Genomic DNA, 27,997 nt, shown 5'->3' with positions numbered 1-27,997 from the left:
TTTTTATTTTAATAATAATTTTATCGATAAGCTAAAGATGAATTTTCATAAACCTTCAATCACCAGCTGAACCGCTGCTGCTGCGAAGACATTTTGATACGTAAAGGATAATAAAACTTTAATATCAATGTCTATTTCACATTTTTTTCCACGAAACTGACTTCGAGTTTATATTAACCTTTTTATGTTTAGAAATTAGTTTTTAATATATGTATTTGATATTAAAGGTTTGATTATCAGGGGTTAATAACATTAAATCTTGAGCTTTCGTGAAAACATACCAGTATGCACTATACTTGTCCTATATGGAGGGGATATAAAATATGTTGTGGTTGTATGGAATTTATTTAAACATGTTACCTACATTGATTTCATTTCGTTTAGTTCTGAGGTACTTAAATATATTAATAGTATACATCTTATTTTATTTTTGACCGTTACAAACAATAAATTCACAAATAAAATGATACATCAAAACCATCTAATACAACAACAATATTACTAATTTCACACAATTTTCTCACACCTATAACAAGGGCCCTGTATTTTTTTATGCAGGTACTGCGTAGGTACATATGGTAAAAAAATTGGTAGTTAGGCTTCGTCAAATAGTTCCCTGTTATAATAACATAGAGATCAAGCTATACTTTAGGGGATACAAGGGTACAACACATTCATGACAGTTTTTATTTATTGTAAGTTGTAACGTATCTCTATGTTAAAAATAAATTATATTTCGAAACAATCTAAAAACATAACGTCAATATTATTCTCACAATGTGAAAAAAAGCCAACTTCTCATTTTCCATTTCTCAGAAAAGTCTCCTAAGTATGAGGACTTACAAGATTTTTCCTGGAACGTTATATGTATAACACTTTTAAATAGAACTAATACCATCACTCAAATTTTTCTATTAAGCTTTAACAATATTTAAACAATAATACTGATACTGATACAAGTATAAAAACACTTGCTATAAAATAAATGGCATGAATATCGTGTTAAATATTTTTTGTTATAGGTACCTACTTTCCGTGGGAAATAGTATTTTATGTCATTTTCGTTACAGTTGTCTTTACTACACGGGAATCACATTTCTGATATCTGAATGCTATCTGAGTTCTATGCTATCTGTTTTTTAGGGATTGCGTCAACACTGAAAAACAACTACATATTAAGTGAGACTCCTTACTTACAGACAAACCATATCTATCTACATTTGGTTTTTTGGATGTACCAATGTATATCTCAAATTTGTTTTCTTAAATAAAACCTTATTTTATTCTACTGCGCCTTATGGGCGTCGGTGGGATTGAAGCTGCCAGGCCGCAAGATAAAGCTGACGGAATTAGCCTGTTTGGGGAAGATGGGGATGTTGCCGGTCCTGATGACGGCGATGGCGAGCCCGAGGAAGGCGAGGATGGCGATCCCGAGGACGATCCACCGCACCGCCTCCACGTACGAGAGCAGCGTGTGCGAGTGCTGCAGCTCGTCGATCACGGATTGCGGCAGGATGGCACCCTGGGAGAGAGAGAAAGATAAATGTTCATTAAGTAGGTACAACAAAAATAAAGAAAAATCGCAATTATTTGCAAAATTAGACTAAACATAAAAGGACATAAACATAAGTAAATACTTAATAATATAATTGAAATGTGGTATGTTATAGTTATTGTGGTTGAACTGTTGAAGGGCTGTATGAAGATTCTTAAGGTTCGCTTTTAGCGTCGGCCTAATTTTCTTCCTCTTGGTAAACATAAACAAAGAGCACTGTAAACAGGATTAGATTAATTACCTACATAAATAACTTTAAAACTAACCTCTTCAATCCAAAGTAATGGAAACAGCCCAGTTGGAACGTTCTCTAACTGCGGAACCCCTTTCATATTCCGAAGTTCCAAGTTAAACTGAAGGCGACGAACGCCTTCCAATATCACTCCTGTTACCTGGAAATTATCAAAACGTAAGTTACCCAGCGAAATCAAAATAAATTATAGTTTACTTGATGATGCTGTGGCAAGGAGGTGTTATTCTGATATGTCCAATGATAGGTATTTGCTCTCAATAGGTCTGGAATTTGGAAGAAAGATTTATAAAAATCGCTTGCCGCTATCGGATACTCATAAAAACACAGAAAAGTTAATAAGTAAGTACCTAGATCTAAATAAGTTCTATAATACTAGCCCCTCAGACTTCATAATCCTTTTGGCCATATCAAATAGTTGCGCAATTTAAATTACTTACTACAATTAAGGGTCAGCAATAGGTAATCGAGGGTTGGCATTGTCATAGAATTATGTAGTAAATGATGCTCTACAGCCTTGAAAAAAATCACACCGGTAGTCGAAGAGTCTAGCTAGGTGCTGAATCATTCGAATTTAAGTAAATGCTTATGGATAACTGTAAATTAAATTCAGAATATGACGAAAAACCACTCCCGTATTGTAACAACTGTGTCGTAATCATCAAGAATTTTCATATGATTCTTATCAAATTATAAAGTTAAAGGCTTGGACTAGGCGCTAAATACCTTGTTTTTTAATAAACATACACTTATTTTGTGTAAATTAATCCCAAACTTCAGCAATTTTTTTCCCTCAAATCTTCATACAAATATCTATGGCGGCTTTCTGTGTTATAAAATCATAAACACAAGTGACGTTTGACTCAGTTGGCCGCTGGCCTCCAAAGAAGGGTCACGTCGGTTTAGGCAGCACTGACAGCTCGCGATCTTATCGTGTACAGATACAAAATCACTGCACATTGGTTGTCATTGCACTTTTTCAACTTTTATGACACCAACATAATTTGATTTGAAATTGAGGAAGCATAATTCTTCCAGTAGGTATATTCAATACATTAAATTAAATTAGATAGTGTGCGATATTCTCGTGACATTACAGTCTCGTAAAGGTCTGATGAGGAGCAGGAATATAGCGAATGGATCTAAGTGATGACAATACCCACGAACATTAGGTTAGGGATCAAAAATACAGTCTCTTGGTGCTGGTTGAGGTATGGCCTCGTGAGGATCTGATGAGGGCAGTAACACGGTGGTGGCTCAATTTTATTTCATAGATGTTAATAGCTAAAAGCATCGAGTTTGGGCAGTTTGGGTATGTTTTTCAGAGAGAGAGAAAGAGATTTTATTTTTCCTCTGGATGTGTTAGGTTTACTGGGTTTACTAAGTTCATTCTGTTAATGGCATCAAGTTGTTATGTGTTCATAAGTAATAATTATTTATTAACAAAATGCTGTTGGTTCTCCACGAAAATGTAAAAATAAAAATAAAATAAATAAAAATAAATTCATAACGTAAAATTGTCAATGACGGAATTTCTTCTATAGACAGTAGCCACAAAAAAAACAAACGATAGATAGCGTGACTTGAAGATAAAGATACATTTATTCGACACATAGACAGCAACAACAAAAAAAATACAGATTTAAAGAAAACAAACACATACTTATACAAAACAACAAAGAAAAAAAAGGATACACATCAAAATAACTGGAAAAAATATAAGCCCCAATTTACTTGTGTGGGACAGGGAGTACCATAATATTTTTTTTGGGTTACTCCCCATCTATGTGAAATATCAGCTTGATATCTTTACCCGTTTCTGAGAAAAAGGGCGGTGACAGACGGACAACAAAGAGATCCTATAACGGTTGCTTTTTTTCTTTTGACGTTAGAAACCCTAAAATTAATTAAAAATATTATGCTGCTACCAAAAAATATTACTTACTTACAGATATTGAAAAAGCGGTATATAGTACTAAACAAATTATAAACAAACAAAAAACCCGACTGCACGCTAAAAATATGAAAACAAGTCCCAATGTTAATGGAAAGTATCGTAGGCGGGGACCAGCAGAGGGTTCACCATTTAGCTGAATGTTACTTAGAAAACGGCCTTGAGTGGCGGTCAAGTTGGTCCCCGCCTGCGATACTTTCCATTAACATTGGGACTTGTTTTCATGTTTTTAGCGTACAGTCGGGTTTTTCGTTTGTTTATAATTGTATTTTTTTATTTGTAACTTTTTAGTTGTTTTTATTTTATGAAATTTTACGTCAGTAGTTCATGATCATTTTTTATTTCAATAATTTTGATGTTGTTATTTAAATACCTTCAATATGCATATTTTTATAATGTGAAAATCAAGCCCTTTCATTTGATACCTTACACGGCAAAGTTGAATTATTATTTTTTCGATCATCACGTTATGTCCTCTAGAGGGCGCTATGTACATTTTAATAGAACGTCACATAGCCTATAACCATCGCGCCATCAATACGCTTCCAACAATACCTCATACATCAAAATCTATCAAGCCGTTTAGGCTACAGGAGGGAACAAAGAAACAGACAAACATACATACATACAATCAAAAAACATTACCCTCCTCTTTCGGCAGTCCGGTAAAAAGGAGTAAGACAGGGGGTCATTCTGAACTTTTGCTCTACGAGTTTTGGAAATTAACTTTGTTGGACATGTGACTTTTTACCATGGAAAACGAATATTTTTTTTCGCGAATTTGCAAATCTCGTAGAAGTTGTTCAGAATGACCCCTTGAGTCATCCCCTTTTGGCTTAGTATAGCCCTTTTGCGACACTATGTATTTACTTTGCTTTGTCGTCGGGGTTCAGTTGGCTGGAGGATGCCCGAAACTTATTATCTACACTTTAATACTTGTAGTTACCTTTCTACAAGTAAATACCACATTTGTTTGAGAAAGCTAATCGGGTTCCGAGTATAGAGTAAAGTGGCACCCCTATTAATTTCTACTCTTTCCTGGTGCCTACCAGTGTAAGTAAGAATTATACTTACTTACCCTAAAATCACCCAAAATGTACTTGAACATAATTGTCAATAAAGTTGGCGAGTAAAAGTTTATCGACCCACTGTGCAAACTTACATGTGTGCGTGTCACTGCGTGTGCTGTGAGAAGAGCATTGAAAACCCAAAATTGGCGCGGCACGTCACCCTGTACGGGCCCTTAATGCGTCAAATTTCCTAGCATATAACAGCATTACCGTCACTCATCGTCATCAGGTCCTGGAATCCCTAATCAGGGACATAGAGCTCGAGAGTAGATTTTCACTCTGACAAGTCCTTTGCCACGTCTTCAACTTCGTGACAGTTGCCTCCTGCACGACAGATTTACCGTCATTCCATAACATTTCATCCAAATCCATGCTCTCACCGGATCGAGGTACACGTAAGTGTTGTGCTTCTCCTTGTCGGGCTTCACCCCTCCGTCGAAGAACTCCAGCAGCTCCTCCGAGGCGAGGTAGAAGTGTGGCAGCGACGCGATGACGGGCGCGCCCTGGCACGGCATCAGGTTCAGCAGACCCATCAGCAGGCAGCCGTCGTGGTTCGCGCTCCAGTTTCTGGGATAATTGGAAAAATTTTGACGAAGCTCTTTGTGGATCGTAGATTTTGAATTGATTTTGATTAGTAGAATTTAAATGAACGAAATATGTATTTTTAATGTGTTAATTTATGTAAATAAAAATTTTAAATTGGAAAAAGAAGTGTGGTGAATTGCGTTCTTGTTTATAGGAAGTTTGGTGGTTGTTGGTATATTTGATGTATGAACCAATACTGTAGGGGGTGCACAAAAGGACCCCATCCGAGTGACGTATCCACTGTAAAAAACTCTAAACTTGCTACAGTGTCTCGTGTTTGTCACCGAACGAAACGCTAAGAAGAAGTAAATAAGTTACCAGCCAATCTACTTTCAGATTTTTTAATAGAATAGAATTAAGTCTTGAATTTAGAAATGGAACGAGGCATAGTAATGCAATATTAGGTATAATGTAGGTTCCAATGTTCTATTTTTGTTCAATAGCAAAACATTTTATTTGACTTCATTTCCATATAGGGCTGTCAGAACAGACCTGTTTTTTATTTTATTGTAGAGTCACGATTCTTGTTATGATGCAGCATCTGCTTTCAGTTCAAAATTACACATTTTTATGAGAGAGGCTGGTTTTATTAAATTAATTTAGCTAATAAACGTGAAGAACAATCGTGTTTTGGAACGTGTCACACATAAATAGCTTGTAAAAAGGTCCCTTTAATCAGGTTTCAGGTAAGGCAAAAAATAAAACAAATGTTTTTTTTTTGCAATTTGGTTGTAAAATTAATGTAATTGTTGACTCAGTGGCTTTATTGTGTATTTCGGCACTACAATCTAGGGACTTTCTAGTGTTGGCTAGCTGCTTGTAACACGTTAATAATAAAAGCCAAATCGTGTGCCAAAATTTGTTTGTAGACCTTTCCGAACACAGACCTACGGAATTAAGATTCTAAGGAGAAGTGAAAATGAAATACTTCGTTAAAATAACAAAAAAAGAGATGAGATGAAATGAATTGACATGAGATTAATTAAAATGAATTCAGTATTATCCATCAAACGTAAAACTTAGGAATTATTTATCAATGGTCAAAATATTGTAATTAGTCTACCACCACTTCAAAAGGGATCGGTTATGAAAGAGAAGAAAGTTTGGACCTCCACAAGTATCTTTCAACTCAAGGGTAGAGACATGTTTTATAGTCCACTGCATCTAGCCACATTTTCACACTTGGCAGGCTCCCATTTCTCAAATAAAAGCCGCAGCTGGGATTGAAGCCCTAGGCGTTTGGCACAAGACTCAGTATTTCAAACCGCTGTGCCTTTCGGTTCTCGTTGTAGATTCATTGCTTCATATTAATTATTTATGCAACAGGCATGACTAAATAGGCCTTTCATTTCTGTATTTTAGGGCTTCAAATGTCATTTCTTGTCTTTGTCAAGGCACCCACACCAATGCTTTATGCTACAAAGCAAATTAAGTCCTACTAATATTATAAAGGCGTGTGTAACCTCTTCACGTAAAAACGTCTGAAACGATTTAAATGAAATTTGGTATGCAGTTAACTGACCCCCTGCATTATCACATTGGCTACTTTTTATCCCGGAATTGCCACGGGAAACCTTTTTAAGGGGATCCCTAAAGCTAAAATGCTAAAGTCGGCTTGATATACTTGATTAGATTGGAAAAACGGTGGCTTCTATCACATTGATAAAAATATATTTTGTAGCAGAGGGTATACTGAACATGTTAGTTGCTTATAAATTGGTGCAGGATTATAATAAGTATGTTAAAAAAAATTGCAAACACACCATGTCTTTTGCCATTTTTTGACTTATTATGAAAAAACCCTCGAAATCAGAGGGCCCATTTTCATGGAATCTTATATGTATGTGTAGGTAATTAAATTCTTAACAAAGTTACCTTAAAGAGTTGGATTTAATGGACCAGAAGTCAACTTTTTTTGCAAAAAACTAATAAATTCCGGTTTAAAAATGATGACACCGTGACAGATTTCAGATTTCTTCAGTCGTCGCCCTGGTGGCGGCCTGTTAGGAGCGATACCCACGCCATTTTATTTTTTATCAAATATTTCACAAAAACTGATTAAATCAACAAATTATGACTACAAGTATTATAATACATATGCATTTGCTATGGAAAGTTAATTTTCTAATCATTTTAGATGCAGAAAAGCCGAAAATTCTTAGAAAACATTTCGCCTTTTCGATTTGTTTACATTTTTTACTATAGAGTTACAGATGCATAGATAAAGGTAAACATTGCACATAATGACACTTATTAGATTCTCCGAATAAGAACTATACGGTCAATGCAGTATGCCAAAGCGCGAGCCTGTTTATATTCTGAGGGGTAATTTATTTTATTTTAACGGTTGTGTATGGTAGGTAAGCTACACAATATACAGGGTGTTGAAAAGTAAGTTCATAATTTGTTTTATTTGAAACCAAAAACCGTAGTTAATTAAAAATATATATATTTTAAGATGTGGTAGTCTGTACACTACAGGTTGTTAAAAATAAGTAAGTATTTTAAAAAATTGAAGATCTAAAATTTACATAATTTTTTAAATCTATTTAACAAGCTTTGCAAAAAAGCGGTTAAGTGCGACTGTATCTCGCCATGAAAAAAATTAAATGTTTACTGTAGCTATGAATTTTATGCGTTACAAGTGGAATAAAATACCGCATAATATTATGTACAACTATGTAAGAGCCTAGTATTTAAAAAAAACTCATAAGAAAATATTAAATACACAGGTTTTTTAACCCCTGAAGGAAATAGAGGGGTGTTATAAGTTTAAAGTAAGGGCTGAATTTTTTTTTTAAATTAGGGTGATAGGTAATGTATATTTTTAATGATTTTTTCAAATAGATAAATGTTATACCATTTTTAAATTGCCATAAAATTACCTATAGTTGTCCTCCTAGCCGAATTTCGGCCACGGCGGCCAATCTCAATTGAGATCAGCCATCTACGCAGGAGTAGATTATAGTGCCCAAGTGTGTGCGCAGTACACAGGAGCACTCTCTGTTCCATCACTCTCATAGCCCAATGGGACGGATTGACCGACACGACTGGAGAGAGCTAGGCGCAGGACCGACTGCTTTACATGCCCATCCGACAGCATGGATCGTTTCACTGTTTCGGACATCAGGTGATCAGCCTTCTATGTCCTAACCAAACTTAGAACCACAATTTAGAAACACAAATTGATGGTCCCACCCGGGAATCGAACCCGGGACCTCTGGGTCATGAAGCGAAGCTTCTACAACTAGACCACAGAGGCAGTGTACCTATAGTTATAGTTATAGAAAAGGGCAGGGCTACCAATGCCCATTCGCCACTGCAACCTAAAAGATCTATAAATTATGACTCCCCATGCCGAGTCTCACTCTACAGGCCCAGGTCTTTTATAAACCTGATATTACCTATACAGGATGTTGCAAAAAGGGTATACTGTGCCGAAAGGGTTTGACTCAGGGGTTATTCTGAACAACTTTTGTTCTCCAAGTTTTGGAAATTCTCGAAAAATAAATTCGGTCTCTATAGTAAAAAGTCACGTGATCGAATAAGTTTCTATGTAAAAGGTTTTGTTACGTGAATTTTCAAAATTGTAGAAGAAAAGTGGATCAGAATGGCACCTAAATCCACTTTTGGCTAAGCTTTATACCCTTTTTTCAATACCTTGTATAAAATATCGTCAGCGTCACCTTAGATCGTGATATCCTTAGGCAAAGTCTACGAAAGACTCATCCAAGCCAGGCTCAAACAATTCGTTTTCGCCAAAGGCCTCATTCCAGCTGAGCAGTTTGGCTTTCGAGCCGGTCATTCTTGCACTCACCAAGTGCATCGAATCACCGAGCACGTACTCAAGGGCTTTGCTAGGAGGAAGCCAAAGGGCACTGCTGCCCTCCTCTTTGACCTAGCCAAAGCCTTTGATAAGGTTTGGCACAACGGCCTAGTCTACAAACTCTACGATTTGAAGTTACCAGACAGGCTCGTTCTGATTATTAAGGACTTCCTCTCGAATAGGCTTTTTAGGTATCGCGTCGAAGGCACTCGCTCTTCACTCAGGACGGTCACCGCTGGTGTCCCTCAGGGCTCGGTTCTAGCACCTCTGCTTTTCTCACTTTACACAAGTGACATTCCGAGACATCCACAAGTCTCGCTCGCACTCTATGCGGACGACACGGCTATCTATGTCACAGACATTCATAACCACACCATTCGCCGCAAACTACTCCAAGACGCAACCGATGCCTTAGGCGATTGGTTTCGTAAGTGGAGGATGGATGTTAACCCCGAGAAAAGCACAGCAGTGTACTTTTCCCGGACTAACGCCTATTACAGATCGATCCAGCCGAACATTCGCATGTTCGGCAAACCTATTCCATGGGCTAACAAAGTAAAATATCTTGGAGTCACTCTTGACTGCAGATTGAACTTTAAGGCCCACATCAACAAAGTGAGGAACAAGGCGGCATTCTATTTATGCCGACTTGCTCCTCTCATTCGCAACCCCAAGCTCTCACTACGCAGCAAAGTACGCTTGTATCTGACATGCATTAGACCAGTCATGACCTATGCTAGCGTAGTGTTTGCCCATTCGCCCTCCATTGCTCGACTTCAGGTCATTCAAAATCGTTTTCTTCGTCGTGCCACTGGTGCTCCCTACTTTGTCCGAAATTACAACTTGCATAAGGACCTTCAAATTCCGACCATCAGGAAATTTATTAAGGATTCCTCAACAAAATATTTCGACAAAAGTTCGGAGCATCTTAATCCGCTTATATCCTCATCATGCGATTATACAGTTAGGGTGGACGCTCCAAAGGGGTGGAGACGTCCCAAGAACATACTTACAGACCCAGATGACAGACTCACTGCTAGGTTGGCGACAGCGCCGTTAAACATCAGATCTCCCCACTCCCAAGTCCGAGTAGCGGCATCATCATCTCTATTAGAGGAGGCTACCCGGCGCAGACGCCGTAGCCTCCAAACTTACAATCGATTTAGACATGTGCCAGGGCGCTTCACGCCACCCCCCACCCACCGCGACGTCCTAAGCTGAGGACACTTCAGGAGGCAAGCCTCCTGAAGTGACCTCATCTTAGTCGCTTTATAACGGGAGAAGGCGCCTTACGACGCCTTCCCCAAACGTTAGGCAAAGTTGCAGAGGTCGCAGGACCGCAACAAATAGGTATCCCTTAGAAAAAAAAAAAAAAAAAAAAAAAAAAAACCTTAGATCGTAATCATCGTAACTCCTCGTGACCAAATTTTAGAGGAGACAAAAATACTGTTTTATTTGTAGTTCTAGTTGGCATACTACCCACCTAAAGTTTTTTTTAACTAGCCTAAAAATGATTTGTTTAGACAGTCTATCTTCCTGTTCAACCGCAGCCTGAGTGCCAGTGACTCAATGACTGAAAGGAGGCCATTAGTGCTCCTAAATAAATAAAGCAGGCCTGTAGATTATCTTTCAGTGTACCGACACATCTGATTGCTGTAAGAGCCTGATAAGCTCTTCGAACGAGTCATACCTCTGTGGTGGTACGGTTTCGACCTTTCGGACAGTCAGTTTGGCATCCGAAATGCGGATTCGAATAGTGGGTACAATACTTTGCGTTCGTTCACTGTCGGAGCAGGATAAGAACCACGGGCGAGTTGTTGCGCTGGCTGTTTGCTTAAAAATAGTAACCGCGTTCAACTCTATCCCCTAGAGGGCGAACCTTCCATCTATACCATCACTTGTCTTCTTATCTGCAGAAAATTGACAGAGGTCATACGTGTCTAACAAGTACATTAAGGATGCGAAAAGAGAGGGTTTGTTTTCACTGAAGAAGTTCAGTTGCGGAGTTCCACAGCGGTAGGTCTTGGACCCCTCTGCTGTGGAACTTGGCATACAACGCGGTCCTGCAAATCAAGCTCGCAAACGGCGTTAGCACAGTCAATACTTTGCGTTCGTTCACTGTCGGAGCAGGATAAGAACCACGGGCGAGTTGTTGCGCTGGCTGTTTGCTTAAAAATAGTAACCGCGTTCAACTCTATCCCCTAGAGGGCGAACCTTCCATCTATACCATCACTTGTCTTCTTATCTGCAGAAAATTGACAGAGGTCATACGTGTCTAACAAGTACATTAAGGATGCGAAAAGAGAGGGTTTGTTTTCACTGAAGAAGTTCAGTTGCGGAGTTCCACAGCGGTAGGTCTTGGACCCCTCTGCTGTGGAACTTGGCATACAACGCGGTCCTGCAAATCAAGCTCGCAAACGGCGTTAGCACAGTGCATTTTTCTAATGTCACACAGGTCGTGAGGTAGGCTGAGAGCCTCCTTCGGGGATGACATCCCAATGATTCATTACGAAAAAATTGCTGCAGCTGTGCTCGCCATGCAGTGCATGGGCTACTTCCGAATCTGGGGGGCTGTTGCAAAGGAGTCCGTTGCCTCTATACGGTACGGGTTCCGTGCGATCTATGATCCTTCCGGGAGCACCTGTCTTGTCAAGTCGAAGAGAATGGCTCGTATTCGACGCAACCTGCAGTACTGGTGGGATTGGTTGGAGGACAGGACAGCAGGAAGCTGCAGCAGCCGTCATGCTGTGATTCGACGCATAGATGCAAAAAAAAGTTGAAAGTAACTTCATGTTAATAAAATATTAGATCTTAATTTAACAACATAACATTGCAAAAGAAAAATTAACATTGTTGAGTATGTTATTGAAATTTACTAAAGCAGTAATAAAAACAAAGGCTTATTGCATAGTTTTCGTTCACGTTCGCCTACATCGCACGTTGTATATGAGAATAAAGGGTATAATTACTAAGTTTTCTTGTTTAAAAATCACGGTTTGGGGTTTAGAGGAAAACAAATGGTAAAATGCGGAATACAGTTTTTTTTTTCGAATAAAGAGGAAAACATGTGAATTCAAAAAACGTTTCTATTGACACCAAAGAGTACTTTTCGCCGAGAAAAGTGGAGTTACAATGTTTGCGATCTAAAGTGATGATAGAACTAGAACTTATTTTTTCAGTTCACCTGCTGTTGAGTGAAATCGTAATTAGGTAAATGACTCCTTGACATGAAAATAACTTTTTTTTTATAATCGTTATAACAAAACCGTTTTTTTTAATACAGCAATATTTGTAGGTGTACTTACAGTGAGCAAAAGAGCGCAGCAAGGTGTAAATTTTTTGGTTTTTAAGAAACAAAAATATTATTTCTATCATATCCCAAATACACATAAGTACTTAAAAAAAAAATACACACTCTCGCCTTGTACTAATGTACCCCCTTGCGGGGGTACTTACATGTTATTATTTTTCTGGTGACCTCCCCATATCCCTTTGCCAGCTACGTAACCTTTTGTGACACCCTGTATATGCAGAGTTCTGCAAACTACTGTTCTGCTTTTGAAACACCAAAAAAAAACAGGTCGTCTAACTAAAAGGTCACGTGACCAAAAAAAAATTATATGAAGAAGCGTTTTTTTCATGAATATAAAAAATTACGTAGGATAAAAGTTTTTCAGAGTGACGCCTGAGTAACGCCCTTTCGGCTAACTATAATTTTTATATTACACGGGGGCAGAGTTTAATACAACACCCTAAACTATTAAACTCTGATAATATTTTCGCGATTTTTTTACATTCTGATTTCATTTCCTGGCTTAGAAATAATATCAATAACATGCTGCACACGTAGGTTTCGGCATAGTATTAAACCCTTTTTGCAACAACCTGTATAAATATCGGCACGGGTACGACTTTATATATAATTAATTATTAAATATTAAAAATACTTTCAAATAAAAATAAATATTTTCGTATCACAAAACAATATTACTTACTTAGTATATTTTTAACAAAGTGGCATGTCTTCACTTTTATGTTTTCGAGTACTATGTTAAAATTTCATGTCATTGTCCGGAGAACGCCCCGCATACCTCAACCCCCCCTCACTAGATTTGACAGATTCTGATTTTCTTCCAGCTTTAGTGACAGCCTTAAGTCAAAGCGAAGCTTGCGGGAACTTCTAGTATATGGTAAAGGCAGATCCCCGGCCAGAATGTGTTGTAGAGAAGTATACATGTGCGTACCTGCGACAGAAGCACTTGTTATCGCGGTTGGCGCTCTTGGCCGCCAGGGCCGACTCGTGAATCTCATAGTAGAAAGCAGACATGTTGAAGTGGGTAGTCTCACCCACCAAAGTAGCGTAAAGGGACCTGAAACAAAAAAAAAACATATTGTAAAAATCGTATTAAGCATATTAGATTTCTGCGGCAATAGGGTAAATTAAAAAAAAAACAATTAAGTACCTACCTATCATTTTAAAAAATCACGTGAGCTACAATGTTTTTAAAGAGTTTTTATTTTTCAAATTGTGCACCGTCACCTCCTTGTGGCATACTATGTCCAGTGTCCACTGTTTAACACACAAAATAAATTCTACAATAAAGGAAACGTAGAGAAACATAATAATAAGGTTCCATCCATTTCGTGCGGCTTACAGAGCGGCGCCCTGCGACCAGTGCGCAAAGAACCTTGTTACACAGAATTGTGATTTTATACCCTTTCAAGGCACAAATGCTAATTTGATGCCCTTGAATAACCTACAAAGAGACGAATTCGCTCGGATGATCATGCTCCGAATAAAAAATGGAATAGTATTTTTTCACCAAAAGCTTTAGGTGGTAATGTGAGGGAATTATTAATCGGATTTATAACTGCCAAGCGTGGAACCAAATGAATTAAGAAGGTTTTTTTCTCATAGCTACTATAAAATGAACTAATAAATTAAAATGTCCTCATCAATCTTTAGTAGCCACCGCACTTTAGCGTATAAAATAAAGTTGTTTTTTTTATTATTTTACAGAAACCATTATGTCATGCTGGTTGCTCCAAGAGGTTTTTAAGTAATTGGTTTAGTTACATTTTGTAAGAGAACCCTAATATAAAATCCCAGCCTACAGCCAGTCGGGCGCGGCTTGGCAAAGATGAAATTTTCCAACGAACAAAATATTAGAAAAAGCGAGTATTACAATTGAATATGTAATTATCTGTAGATTGGTGTATGTAGAGTGAACAGGGATTCCTTGGTGAAACACCTCTCTCCAAACAATAAAGGTATAAATTGGCCGACGACGCGACGACATAGGTTGCCGCGGACTCCGCGAAGTCACTACTAGTTTCCATGTCTCTATATATGGATACTATCTTTGAGTGTCACGCCGAAGGTCGCCAAATGAATTCTAAAGAAATGAATAATTAAGTTTATGACATGTCGCATGCTGCAACTTCATGTCTTTGGCGGGCAAATGGCACCTTTCTTTTCAGGATGTGATTCCGTAAGTAAATGGAACCACGTGGACTAGATAAAGTGCACTCTCAGTTCACCACATTTGCCTGTAATCTCGTTTTGTCTCTCGTAATTTGAGCGAGAATTCTATCGCAATGGTTATCGATTCTTCGGCAAAGTAAGTCGTCTATCTAGTATTTGTTAGCCTGACCTGATAATTCTTAACTTAAATCATAAAAATAAATACAATGTGGGGACGTCTCACACAGGCTATCCGACCCCAAACTTGGCAGAGCCTGTAACGTGGGCGTCGGATATCTGGTCTACCTGCACCGAGAAATATATACTTACATAGAAACACTTTACAAACAAACACAAATGCTCATCGCACAAATGTTTACCCTGGGCGGGATTCGAACCCGCGGCCGCAAGCTTCACAGACAAGTTTCCTACCGCCTAATAAGCTACCATCTATAAAACTAAACCCCTTACCGACAAATATCCGGCTCAAACGTGTACAGTCTTTCAGGCACTCTGCTCCTGTCTATGGGGGGGAAGATGGAGGAGTCGCTCCCGTTGAGCTGGCCGCAGTACTTGTCCCCCCACGTGTTCATGCTGGTCTTGCCCTTGTAGGACACGATGTGGCCCAGCTGCGACACGTCCTCGGTGCCGCGGACCATCTCGAACGGACCTGCTTCTGACAGGTTCATCTGGAGTGGGAAGAGTGAAGTGCTTTACTTGTGTCTATTGAATTGGGTTACACAAGGCAATTTTGCGATATTTAGGTTCTTGGGTTATTAAAAAAATCCACCAATTATGTGCCTATAATGGAAGAAATTTAATAATCTATTGTAGGACTTTATAGCTTAGGCCAATCAACTTGATTCAACTTAATTTGTTTTTTGTATTCAACCATCAATGAAATAATGTAAATTTTATGCTTGAAAATCAGACACAATTTATTACTTAGGTTTCGTAAGCCTTTACGAAATTGAAACGAGAGACAAATAAATCATTTTGAATACCCCATTTAGTATGGAGTTTTGCTGACCTAATTTTAATTTCAAAAATTCAGACTGTATAAGTAAATCATTGTTAGAAAATATTATGTTTAACTTTTGCGCATTTTGGCGAAGTCTACATTGAATTGGCAGTTTGGTAAACATAGATCGGTACACCAAGTTATATTAATTTTAGTTTTTAACCGACTTCAAAAAAAGGAGGAGGTTCTCAATTCGTCGGGATATTTTTTTTTTATGTATGTTCACCGATTACTCCGCCGTTTATGAACCGATTTTGAAAATTCTTTTTTTGTTGTATTGGGTTGAGCTCCCAGGTGGTCCCATTTTTTTTCAGAATTTTATCTCACCCCTAAGGGAGGGTAAAGGGGTAAAAACAGGGTATGAATTTCCATTTTGGACACATATTAACCGATTCTAATGAAATTAAGAACGTAAATATAGTTCTTATAACAAAAAAATATGATGGTGACCTTGAGCTGATCTGATGATGGAAACAGAAGGCAGTCAAGGGAACTCCTCAACGGTATATAGCAACTACCTCGTGTTTAGGCTTGAATGATTCGTATTGATTAGTAGGACTTTTTGGTATCATTTGCATCTTACTTTTGATTAAAAATTATTGCAAATAAACTAAAAACTGTAAAATAAAATAATAATTTAAAAAATTAAAAAACCGACTTCAAAAAACCACTAAAATGTAAGAAATAATTTAAGGTTTACACAAATTATATGAGACAGTACAAATATACCTAAGCAGGAACTGTTCTTTTTTGATGTTGGTGCGGTGACAAAGTAATCTGAAGAAATATGGCACCAACTTCAAAAAAGAACAGTTTCTTCTTAGGTATATTTATATATAGGACGTCGGTTTTAATCAATAAATAATTTTATATTCATCTCCTGGCTGCAAAACATTTAGCGTATGTATGTGTAATTATCCAAAGTTGAGCGATCGAAAAAGATTTGAGTGTTATGTTGCGGCATTTTTCTTACAGTGAAGGAAAACTCACATCGTGAGGAAAACTGTACATAATATAGATTCTAGATATGTACTCTAACCACTTTGCTGGGTCTTCCTCTCTCACTCCTTCTTTCGTCGCATCATCGTAACAAATATTCACTAATACAATTAAAAAAACCGGAAAAAAATGTTTTAGCGTTCGTAACGTATTTCGGACTTCCAAAATAACGTCGTATGGATGTAAGGGATCCCCGAACGGGCTCCCCAGTTTTTTTAAATTACCTCATGTAAATAAACTCAAATGCCTCATGTTACTTACATGGGAAAACATAGAGAAGTAGAATCCATTTCCATCTTCAGAAGGCCTCATGGTGGGCGGCGCGTCCGCTCGGATCTTACCGCAGACGATTCCTGGAACAAATGTCATGTGTCAGAGGGGATTGAAATACATTAATGGTTAGGTTTAAGGTCCAGAAACTCCTAATTACCGAGTTGGTACGTCGTGTGTGCGTGATTGTGTGGGCTTTGGTGCTGTGCTGTTCCGTAGAAATAATTAGTTATATTACATTATAATTTTATTAATAATCTACTCTAATAGGATTAATAACCGGACCGCTATCATACAGAATTGAATTCAACTAAATGATAGATAATTCATTATAACGATCGTATCAGTAGCATTATTAAAAATGTATTAAGTACGCTCAATATAGTATATCTGTCGCAGGCAACTGGTTTAATCTCCTGTTTGATTGAACCACTAGCCCGTTCATTGGATGGCGCTATTCAGTTGTATGACTAAAGGACAACTCGTCAAGTCGTTGATTGTAACGTTCGACGTCTTGACTGAACGTCATTCAGCGAAGTCGTTGAATGGGATATAGTATAGCAACTTTGTAATGTCTGGTTAGGGTGAACATCACCAGACAAGAGTCAACAAAAAGACTATGTTACAAAGCTCTTATCTCACAAATTAACTAAACAATAACAATAAACGTACCTTCATATTGTTCTTCATAATTATCCAGTTTCGCCACTTTTTTTCTTTGAAACTATCCGCCCGCGCCGTAATAATAGGTAAATCCATGTTGTCACACTATTTTAACACAAATAACGCACTTTAAAGCTAATTTATTTGAAAAAACTAACAATATAGGTGCTTTTTGTGTCAGCTGTTAGCTGTTAGACGCCATATTTGTTTTATTCACCACCTGACTGATTTTAAGTCAGCTAACTAGTTGGACGTTTTGTGACACTTGTACAATCAACGTTCGGCCTAGTCATACAACTGAACAGCGCCATCCAATGAACGGGCTAGTGGTTCAATCAAACAGGAGATTAAACCAGTTGCCTGCGACATATCCATTTTATAAATAAAAAAAATGTAGAGTGGAATAACCATGGAATCCCTAACCACCTAACCACGTACGGTAAATGTCACTCACCACGACGACACAACTGACAGTTGTGTGCAGTTGACAGATGAAAACGCAAACATCTCTCTGTAAGCTATCGCTACAATTAACAAAACGGGCCCTGATGAGTTTGTTTGTTTGATACAATTTGTGACCAGCAAACAAATAACCTTTTGTCGAGTTCGAAAAAGAGGCCAAAGTAAATAAAACAGAAACGAAACAGATGGGATAAATAAAGGATCCCAGACTCAATAGCATCCGTTTTAAATGGAAATCTATCAGTTAGATATGTACCCTTACCCTTCTTGCCAGGCGTGAAACTATTTACATACCAACACATGTAAATTTAGGTCTAGATTCTAGATTGTGTTAGTAGACCTAGGTCCCTCGAAGCGAGTAGACAAAAGGAAAGTTATTGGTGTCAATTTATCTCAGCTTCCCATTATAGACCAATCAAGCATGAGTGATTCATAAACGCACAATATTCTACATCGTGTACGTAATTATGTTTAACATATATATGTATTGTACACCTATGCCTTACATATTTATTCTCTTGGATAGTTTGTCTAAAAATAGTACACAATTATTATTTTTTCCGTAACACAAAGGTAGGCAGTAAATTATTATAAAATACTATTATATTACCTATTATCCTCCTACGTAAAAAACGTGGTGGGTTTAAGAAAACATTCGGATACACTCTCTTTGACCTACTCGCGCGAATTCTTTATCTTACCTACATAGAGAACGAGGATTTTATTGGAAAACTACGTATTTGTGGAATTTTGCATAAAATCCGTTTAGTTTTTATCTCGTTGCCAGAGCTGAAGAAAATACCTTGTGTACTTATGAAGGAATTGTTTTATGATTAATTTAATTTAACCTCATGTTTCATGTGTGGATTCTGCACAGAACAAGTTAAGCGCGTCTACAGCTGGGTGTTGCAAAAAGGGTAGGTATGTACCTATACTAAGCCGAAACCTACGTGTGCAGCATGTTATTGTTGTTGATGTCAGTAAGGGCGCTGGTTGTGATGGTATTCACCCCCTCCTTATTTCTAAGTGTGCTAAGCAGCTAGTCGTGCCCCTTTCCATCATATATAAAAAATCTATACATGAAGGCTGTTTCCCGGAAGCGTGCTACAATAGCACCCCTATCTACAAAAGTGGTAACAAACAACATGTACCTACCTAATTACAGGCCGATTTCAAAGCTTAACATCTTTGGTAAAATTTTTGAGAAGATAGTTTTTATTTATGAAACAATTCAATAAATCTATTCCTTTAATAATTATACTTACCAAGAGCGGAGCTCTCTCCCACGCAGTTCAAGTAGATTCCGTCGAAGAACAAGTCCCTCGCCTTGACGCGCAGGAAGGGATCAGTCAGGTTCTCGAACATGACCCCGAGCGCCTGGTTGATCATCGGGATGAGCCCCGGCATTATCTCGAACACTGATAGTAGTGCTCCCTGGAATAAATATATGAAGATATAAAGAGCGGTGGTGGCGTAATGGATAAGGCCTCGTCTTCTCAATCGAGAGGCCGTGGGTTCAAATCCTAGCCTATACCAAAGATTCTTTCAATTGTGTTTTCAATTGAGGAGTTTAATTTTATTTTATTTTCTTTATTTTGGCTACAAACAGTCATTACAAAACATATACTATGCTAGTTATCTCTAATAAACTATTACAAAAAGAGCCGAATATTAATATAAATTTGAGTTTAAGTACAATAATATCGCGAGCTCTTACGGTGACGGAAAACATCGTGAGGAAACCTGCACATCTAGATTCTAGATGTATCCTAAGTGCATTGTTCTTATCCCAAAACGGCGATATGGTTCGCAACCTATCACGTGAGTACAAATGTGCTGAGAAAAGTGGGTGACACACCTAGTGAGCCACCTCTGACTACCCCTTCGGGGATTACAGTCGTGAGTGCATATGTGTACCTATATAATAATATTTTATGTGTTTTCTCGAGAAGGATAAGCGTTGCTGATAATTTGCGAATTCCAAGCGTTACAAATTAATAGAAAACCATAGAAGCACCAGCCAGGTACTAACTTTTGGGCTAGTTAAAAAAGGGACTTCGGAATTACATTTTCCTCTCATATAATATTTAATTTACTCTGCTGGCTCAGCTGGCCTAAATTACAGCTATTAGTTTTTAATAAAGAGAAGCAATTTCAAAACTAAGTAAAAACCAGTAAAAACACTACAAGTATTTTGAGCATCTGGACGAAATTTATTAAATTTGGCTCTACTTTTAAACTGATTAAATTATCTTATGAGATAGAGAAGACATATTATAATACTACAGTTAAGAAATATGTTATAGCAGTTTTTCCCTCGCGTTTGTTGTTTTGAGATTGGTTGTATCATAATAATCTACATCTACACGAACTAATATTAATAAAAAGATAAAAGAGTATAATTTTTGTGTGTGTGTTTGTGTGTTCAATCTGCAAAAATGTTTAATGATATTAGGTATGTTATGTATCTAATATGACAAACTTACCATGTAAGAAAAGTTAAGAACAGTGAGCACATCATCTTCTGTGAGTGAGCCCGACGCTTCTTGGTCGAATATGAAGGTTTTCTTTAAAGTATACTTTATCGTGTCGTTTTCACCGTACCCAAGTATAGTTTTTTCTCGATACTCTCTGAAATTGAAAGGAATCATGATTATTTGTTAGGTACGTTAATAATTTGATTAAGTAAATGTTCTTCCCAATTATGGCTTCACTCAATAATTACAATTTACTTTACTAAGTACTTTGTACAACTAGAGAAAACTTACAAATATATCTTTGGTAAAAATAAAATACGAATTAATTAAATCAGAGGTCAAATCGGGGACTTCGCATAGCAACACGTTTTTGATCTTATTGGCACATACCTGCCCTTACTGACCTCCGGGGCTGAAACGGGTCACTAATAACTGTAACTGGTTTGCTCCACATAATAAAATTCCGAACGCTGCATCTATGGAATTGCAGTTTGTGAAGCATACCTACCAGTGGCACTCTCATCTCATCTCTGAAGCGTTGAATTCGATACAATGACTAGATTTTTCGTCGTATTTTCGCGTGTTTTCGTTTCACTTTCGGATAATACATGCCTTATTGAAATCGACTAGAATTGACCTCTTCTATCACCCCTTAACGGGTCCGCCACTAATTACCAATCACCCTGTATAATGACAGCCCGAGTGTCCTTATGTTCCATTTATTTTCTCAAAATCGGCTTAGCTGTTCAAAGTTGCCTGACTTTTGGGATGTCGAGGTTTTTAACGTTGGTTGGGTTATTCAACAGACTTTTAACGTAAAAGTTAAGTTCATTTATATTTTCATACGTTCCCAATTTCACAATTTCAAATAAGTTTGTCTAAAATATTCCACTGTGTGACATATTTTGTAAATGAAGAACACAAATCTCGTGATTGTAATTACGTGTATAATCCATAATGTATTCACGAGCCCGAGCATGGAGCAACAAGGAAAAACACTTTAGCAGAAATACAATTAATCTCGCGTCACTTTATAACTCGGTGACGTCAATTCCTTTCAATTATAATTTTATACATTGCTAGTTTTAGATTGTAGAGCGCGAGTGTAGTTTCCATTTGTGTCATTTTTCATTTGCATAAAAAATGTAGTTAAAAGAAAAATAAACAATTGAAAATATTTATTTATTGCTTTACGGTCTATAGTTATACCTTTATGAGTATTATTACATACTTACCTAATTATTCCATTGCAAATTTTTGTTTTTCTAGGTAAGTACATAGGTAGTTATAGTTGGTAATACCTTGATGCGCTGTTAAATGTACTTTTAATATCTATAATTTACCGTTTACTTCCGTGACTGGAACTTTTTCATTGTGCGCGAGTGTAGTATCTTTTAGATGAGTAGCTATGGTGAATTTCACCATGGGTGTTAAATGATGTGAAATAATTATTTAAGTAAGATGTTAGAGTGTGGTTGTACCGGATGGTGCAGTTAGTGGCTCTTACTACTATGCCAAAGGTCCCGAGTTTGATCCCTGTCCGCGGCGGATCGTTCGCGGCTTTCTCGATTCTTGGGCGCTACAAAATCAGTCAAATTTCTTTATAAACACTTGTCAAACAGTGTTTTAAGTTTTTTGTGGTAGTACCGTAGTACAGTAAATTTTTTGCTCTATGAAATCTCCAACTCGCCTCCCCAGCGTGGAGATTGTGGCAATAACCCTCAAATCTTGGAGTAGTCATGTCCTGCAGTATACAATGACTGGCTGTTTATGTTGTGTTTTGAATTGTTGTACAGCGAAAAGAGAGTACGTATACATAGAGTATCGGTATATCCGGGAAGCAGATTAAGATTTCATTAAATAGGTATTAATATAATTGTACATTATAATTTAATTTTTCTCCTACCTAATGTCTGCAATAATGAATATAATGGTTAGGTACTCTGGATTAAAAATAATAATGCTTTCTTATAACCTACGGGTATCAGAGAAAATCGCACAGCAAGATACCTACTTAATATTTGAAATGAACAATGAATTTTTCAATCCCTACATTATAATGTAAAGCAATAAGAAAACTACCAAGCGCAATGTGTACTATGAACGAAAAACTTTTAGGATATCGGACAACATTGCGCTATCCTAGATTATGTTTATTGCTATCGATACAAGAACGGAACAAGTTTGGTATCTACAATAACAATAATGAACGCAATATTGAAGCTATCAAACTACTATCAAGACAATACAAATTAGGTACTTCGAAACTGTTTATGTGTTGGTAGGTCTCACATACCTACTAACTTCAATATAGTTTAGTCATCTAATGTCATAGAAGAGCAGATGGTAACTCATTAGATAGAGTTAATATTATAATATAATATATTTATGTACTTAATAGGGAAATTATATACACGTTTGTAGGATTGCAAAAGTTCTAAGTAGGTAAGTAATATACCTAATATTTTGATGAGTATTTTTGTTGTTGGAAAATATGTTTTTTTTTTACATTTTCTTTTAATGTATTTTGACAATGAGCCTTGCTTTTTTCTACAAGTTCACGTAGCTGACGAGCATGTTAATAGCGGAAGTGTGACTTGGCGATAGTAAAGGCAGGTTACAGAGCCTCTGTATGACCGCGTCACGGTGATCACATTTTTATTAGACGGCCAGAGGAAACACAAATTATAGAGTGCGTCCAATAGTGCCTACCTTTGTCAAGGTTCCGAGTAAGTAGGGTAACGTAACGTACCTTGGGACGCTTGTACCTCGGGACATTGATTGTATTTTAAAAACCGGCTAAATAAACACATTAAAATTCTACCCTAGGCATAGTATTTTACTCGCTTGGCAAAACTAGTGAGTCTCGTGATCATACCAGCATCGAGTGTGTGGTGAAGACAATATGAAGTTTTTTGAAGTCAAAAGTAGCTTTTGTATAGTTTTTTGTGTTGCTTTATCTCATTGAGGCATGCTCAAAATAAAGACATGGATGTCACGTATAACTTTTCAGATATTTAATTTTATGACATGGCCATTATCTGAAAGATTCCTATTAATTAAAAATAAAAATATATAAATTTTGGTTAAATATTGCTTTTTTGTACCTTGGGACACGATTAAATTTGTACCTTGGGACACTTTTTCCTATGGCTTTGTACTATGGAAAATGCAAACATCTAAATAACGCCTTATATCTCTGTTCTTATTAGTGCCAGAGTAAAACTAGACAGAAGAGAGATGCAGTAAATCAATAAGAACAGAGATATAAGGCATTATTTAGAAGTTTGCATTTTCCATAGTACAAAGCTATAGGAAACAGTGTCCCAAGGTACAAACGTGTAACGTACCTTGGGCCAAAACAAGCATTTTTACTTTTATCTTAATTTAATAAAATCTGGCCACACTAAAGCTTTAGCACAAATACTAGTGATAATAGATTATATATCCTACCGAATAAAGAAAATTTCACATTAATATCTTAGTTGTACGCTGCAATAGCTTCATTCAAAGTTGGGGTAGTCGAAAATGTCCCTAGGTACGTTACGTTACCCTATGTATCGTGACAGAGGAAAAAAACTGTACCGGTACAATTAGGTGGGTTTAAGCATTTTAATTAATTAACTACCTACCTAAGAATGAAAATTTTAAACCATACTCATGATTTGAGATTGAAGATACAAAAACCTCTTCTAGGTTTGCCATTGGGCATCTTATACTTTAATGGTTTGGGATCAAATAGTTTTATGGAGATGAATGTGTACCTATAAGATATTTATTGCGAAATATGACACAAACAAGACCGCTATTTCTGTTTTATTATGATAATAAAATTGCAACATACGGCGCCGAAACCTCAACCATTACCGGCCACGTATAGTTGATGTACTTACCTTAATAAGGAAATTCGAAGCTCGAAGAATTGTTGTGTTTTTGGACCTATTTCAGCGAAATAACCACCGCCGACACATTAGCAATCAACAACCCTCAAGCATTAACCAACATCGCTTATCTGTACCTATGTAATAAACATCTGTCCGATAAGCATTCAATTTGTTCTGTACAGTTATGGTCAGGTCGTACCACCTTGGCAGTTTTTAGGAAAGACGCTTTTAAAAGGAAGTTGAGACTTTTTTTCAATGGGGAAGAAATCCAAGTGATACGGTCAGGTGCAGAGAAACCTGACCCCCCTCTTATAGTAACAATGCTTCTGAGGGGGGTCAGGTTTATCTACACCTTACTTTGGCAGCACAATCGAGCCTTTCAGGTTCTGACCAATTACATTGTTGGGAAGAAAAAATGGCGACTGAACCAACCAATTAGAGCTGGGGAATTAGGCACAGTCTCGTTAAGGCGCCATCTGTAATTAGCTTATTATAGCTTTTAGTTTTTCTCCCCATTGGCAGCTCTGGATCTGGGTGTATAGCGCCGTAAGGATAGTAAATTGCCAATGTCTGTCGGTGGTAACCCCACTGGTGATGCTGACGAGACTCACTTGTAGACGAAGGGCCCCACCTCCTGCAGGCGCGGCCGCTCTCCCGCGTCCACGGCGCCGGGGTTGGTCACGTTGAACACGTACACCTTGAAGGACAGCGGCATCGGGAGTTTCTTCCACTTGTCAAACATCAGCGAGCCGTCGGCCAGCTGGATGTTCTGTGACAAGAGGATAAGTTATGTTACTACAATAATGACGTATACCAGTCGAACATTATAATAAATAATAACCCTCCTATGCTTCGCCGTAGTGACTAAAAAAAATCATACTTGGGGCAAATTTTTCAATAGTCACATAAATTATATCTGAGGAATAATTTGGTTATTACAAAAATTCATATGCAACCGCATAAACATTATTACCCAGATACCTAACTTTTATATGATAATTTTGACAAATTTGCCCTTAATTTAATTAAATTTCTTTATTTGTGAAAATAAGTGTAAGTATGAATGATGTGAATGATGATGATGATTGGTCCGACCGATTTCGGCCATGGCGACCACTTCGACCCCTAGTTCTGTTGGCGCGCGTTCGCCCTAAGATGGCTTATATAGCCGATCTTTGCGGCGAACCCCCTAGCACAATGTGGGCATGTGAGTACGGATTGATTATGTCGGCGGCGTACTCGCATGATGTGAATAATGAGGAGGCTACACTATTTTTTTTTCACTAATTCCAAAAGTCGTGGAACTAAACTGGTTCTTAATAACTAGTCATCCCCAATGATGAATTACTATACTTACACTTTTTAAATATTCTGTATATCAAATATAATACATAACGGCTTGGCGTGACGACATGGTGGTGAAATTGTTATCGATATTTTAGAATTTGCTGAAAATCAGAACTGACATAGTCCGTCGAAGCGAAAATAAATTTACCCTCATGTCATGGTTTCGTTGAATAATAATCGTGTGTTACATAAATAACGAATAAATCTTGTTATTCATTCCTGTGGTTTGTTATTTTTGGTTGATATATTCATAAAATAACCACTGAAAACGCAGTTACAAACATTACACATTATAAATGTGTGCAGATAAAATTGGTAATTTGGAAATCAGTTTACTCTCCATCATAATATACCTACAGGGTGTTATAAAAGCGGTATAGTAAGCTGAAAGGGGTGACTCAGGATGTCAGTCTGAGTAACTTAATTAATGAAGCTGCGATAGTTTGGTGGTACTTATTGCAATATCCAATACAGTCATAAGCGAAGATTTATTTTAAACTGAATCAGCGAGACGCAATCGGTGGTAGGAATGAATCTGAGGAATAATTATAAAATATGTACCTACCTATAATGCTAGCCCATAAAATCTTTTATAGTTTGCATTATTAGTTAATAACTCACTATGTATTCCCTAAAGGAGTAGTCAGAGGTGAGAGGTCATGTGACATATCTTGAGATCTACCGAGGTTGTTGGTTTGGACTTAGGAATGAGAATAATTAAATACCCTTCATCATCATAACAATCCATCTGAGAGTGGTCAGGTTTCTTTGCCGCCATGTTTAAACCTCTCACGAAGAGCCCTAGGTACTACCTACCACTGCTGATAGTTGATAATGACAGATATGAGCTTACCTTTTTAATTTGTGTCTGAACAATTTTCGGGAACCCCCAGGCAGCCATTAATATCGCTACTACTAAAACAACTAGAGAGATTGCAAATCCCAGCCTCAGATGTTTTCCCAACATTTTGCTAATTAAAGACAAACACAACAAAGCAACAGTCCGATTCGAAAGAGAATAAAAACTTTTTTTTTTTCAAATTACGAAATTCGAACTCATTTCACTTAAACGAAGCAGAAAAAAACAAGATTCTAAATTTAAAATCGCATGTTGACGGCGACCAAGACGGCGATTGTTCAACTACTACTTATTATGTCTTGATGGCGAACAATTCCACGGTTTCCTTGTAATTTTTCTAGTCACAAAGTCAAAGACTAGGTCTCATTGGCTTTGATATTGACACCGACTGACGGCCGGGTACATTATTACTGGTTCAGGGCTCGGCACGATATGCTCATATTAAACCGACACGCCAACCAGAACATAATTGCATCAATAGATAATGTCAGCTGAAATAGAAAATTATACAGGACAATAACAGACGATTTTTACTGACAGATTAAAGTAATATGTTCTGATGGCCTTTCAGTGATAGAGGTTATTATTATTTGGTGAGAATTATGATGAGCGAACATGGAAGGCGAAGGCCCTAAATTATGTCCATGAATAAACTATATAGTAATTCCATCGCTTGTACCTACTAATGGTATTACATATCAAATAATAGGACTATTTAGTAGAGTATTTTTATTTGATTACTAAAATCTTTTTTTAACATAAGTGATGAGATTATCATACGCACAATTAAGGAAAACTTCATTTACTTGGGTAAAGTGAAAACTATGTAGGCCTAGTCTACTTAAGCATGAACTTCAGTCCTCCGTCAGCCAGCCAATCAGGACCAGTATCATATCGGTATCATTGCTACTCAATAACGTTAGGCATTAACGTTATCTAAGAGCAAACGAACTTACCTGTAAGTGAAATTCGATCCTTAATTAAATAATTATACGAGTGTTTTTAGATGATGATTGATGATCCAAGTCTAGCCTTCACACGGTGTTTATACTTAGTAATCGTACTAAACCATCCTATTTAATATTAGTTGTAACATATATTGCGTTTATATGAGTAGTTTGTAAAAATTTACGTTCATCAGATAATTTTATATTTAAGTATACGATTAATAAAAACATTTGACTTTGACTTCTTGCATTGTAGATTCGATCGCTTTAGAAACGCTTGTTTGTCCTGGATAAGGCGCCAGCAAGCAACACCAAAGGGTCTTCTTTTGTTTGCTGAGGTTGGTAATAATTTAATTGAGTGGGG

The 27,997-nt window shown here is 37.2% G+C and overlaps 1 protein-coding gene across 1 annotated transcript; it reads right to left on the bottom strand.

Moving 5' to 3' along the window:
* Positions 1–4: 4 nt before the first annotated feature.
* LOC105382751 (sensory neuron membrane protein 2) lies at positions 5–27,101 on the bottom strand. Its single transcript, XM_048624944.1, has 10 exons — positions 26,681–27,101; positions 25,092–25,249; positions 20,606–20,750; positions 19,385–19,553; positions 16,986–17,077; positions 15,176–15,393; positions 13,485–13,610; positions 5,210–5,396; positions 1,822–1,947; positions 5–1,522 (listed from the first exon to the last, which is right to left on the bottom strand). Exons 1-10 carry the CDS (start codon positions 26,792–26,794, stop codon positions 1,286–1,288), a joined length of 1,572 nt encoding a protein of 523 aa, XP_048480901.1. The 5' UTR covers positions 26,795–27,101; the 3' UTR covers positions 5–1,285.
* Between the last annotated feature and the right edge of the window lie 896 nt (positions 27,102–27,997).

Source organism: Plutella xylostella, chromosome 13 (genome assembly GCF_932276165.1).
Source record: "Plutella xylostella chromosome 13, ilPluXylo3.1, whole genome shotgun sequence".
NCBI lineage: Eukaryota > Metazoa > Arthropoda > Insecta > Lepidoptera > Plutellidae > Plutella > Plutella xylostella.
Note: the sequence above shows the minus strand (reverse complement) of the source record. Positions and strands in the feature narration are given on the sequence as shown.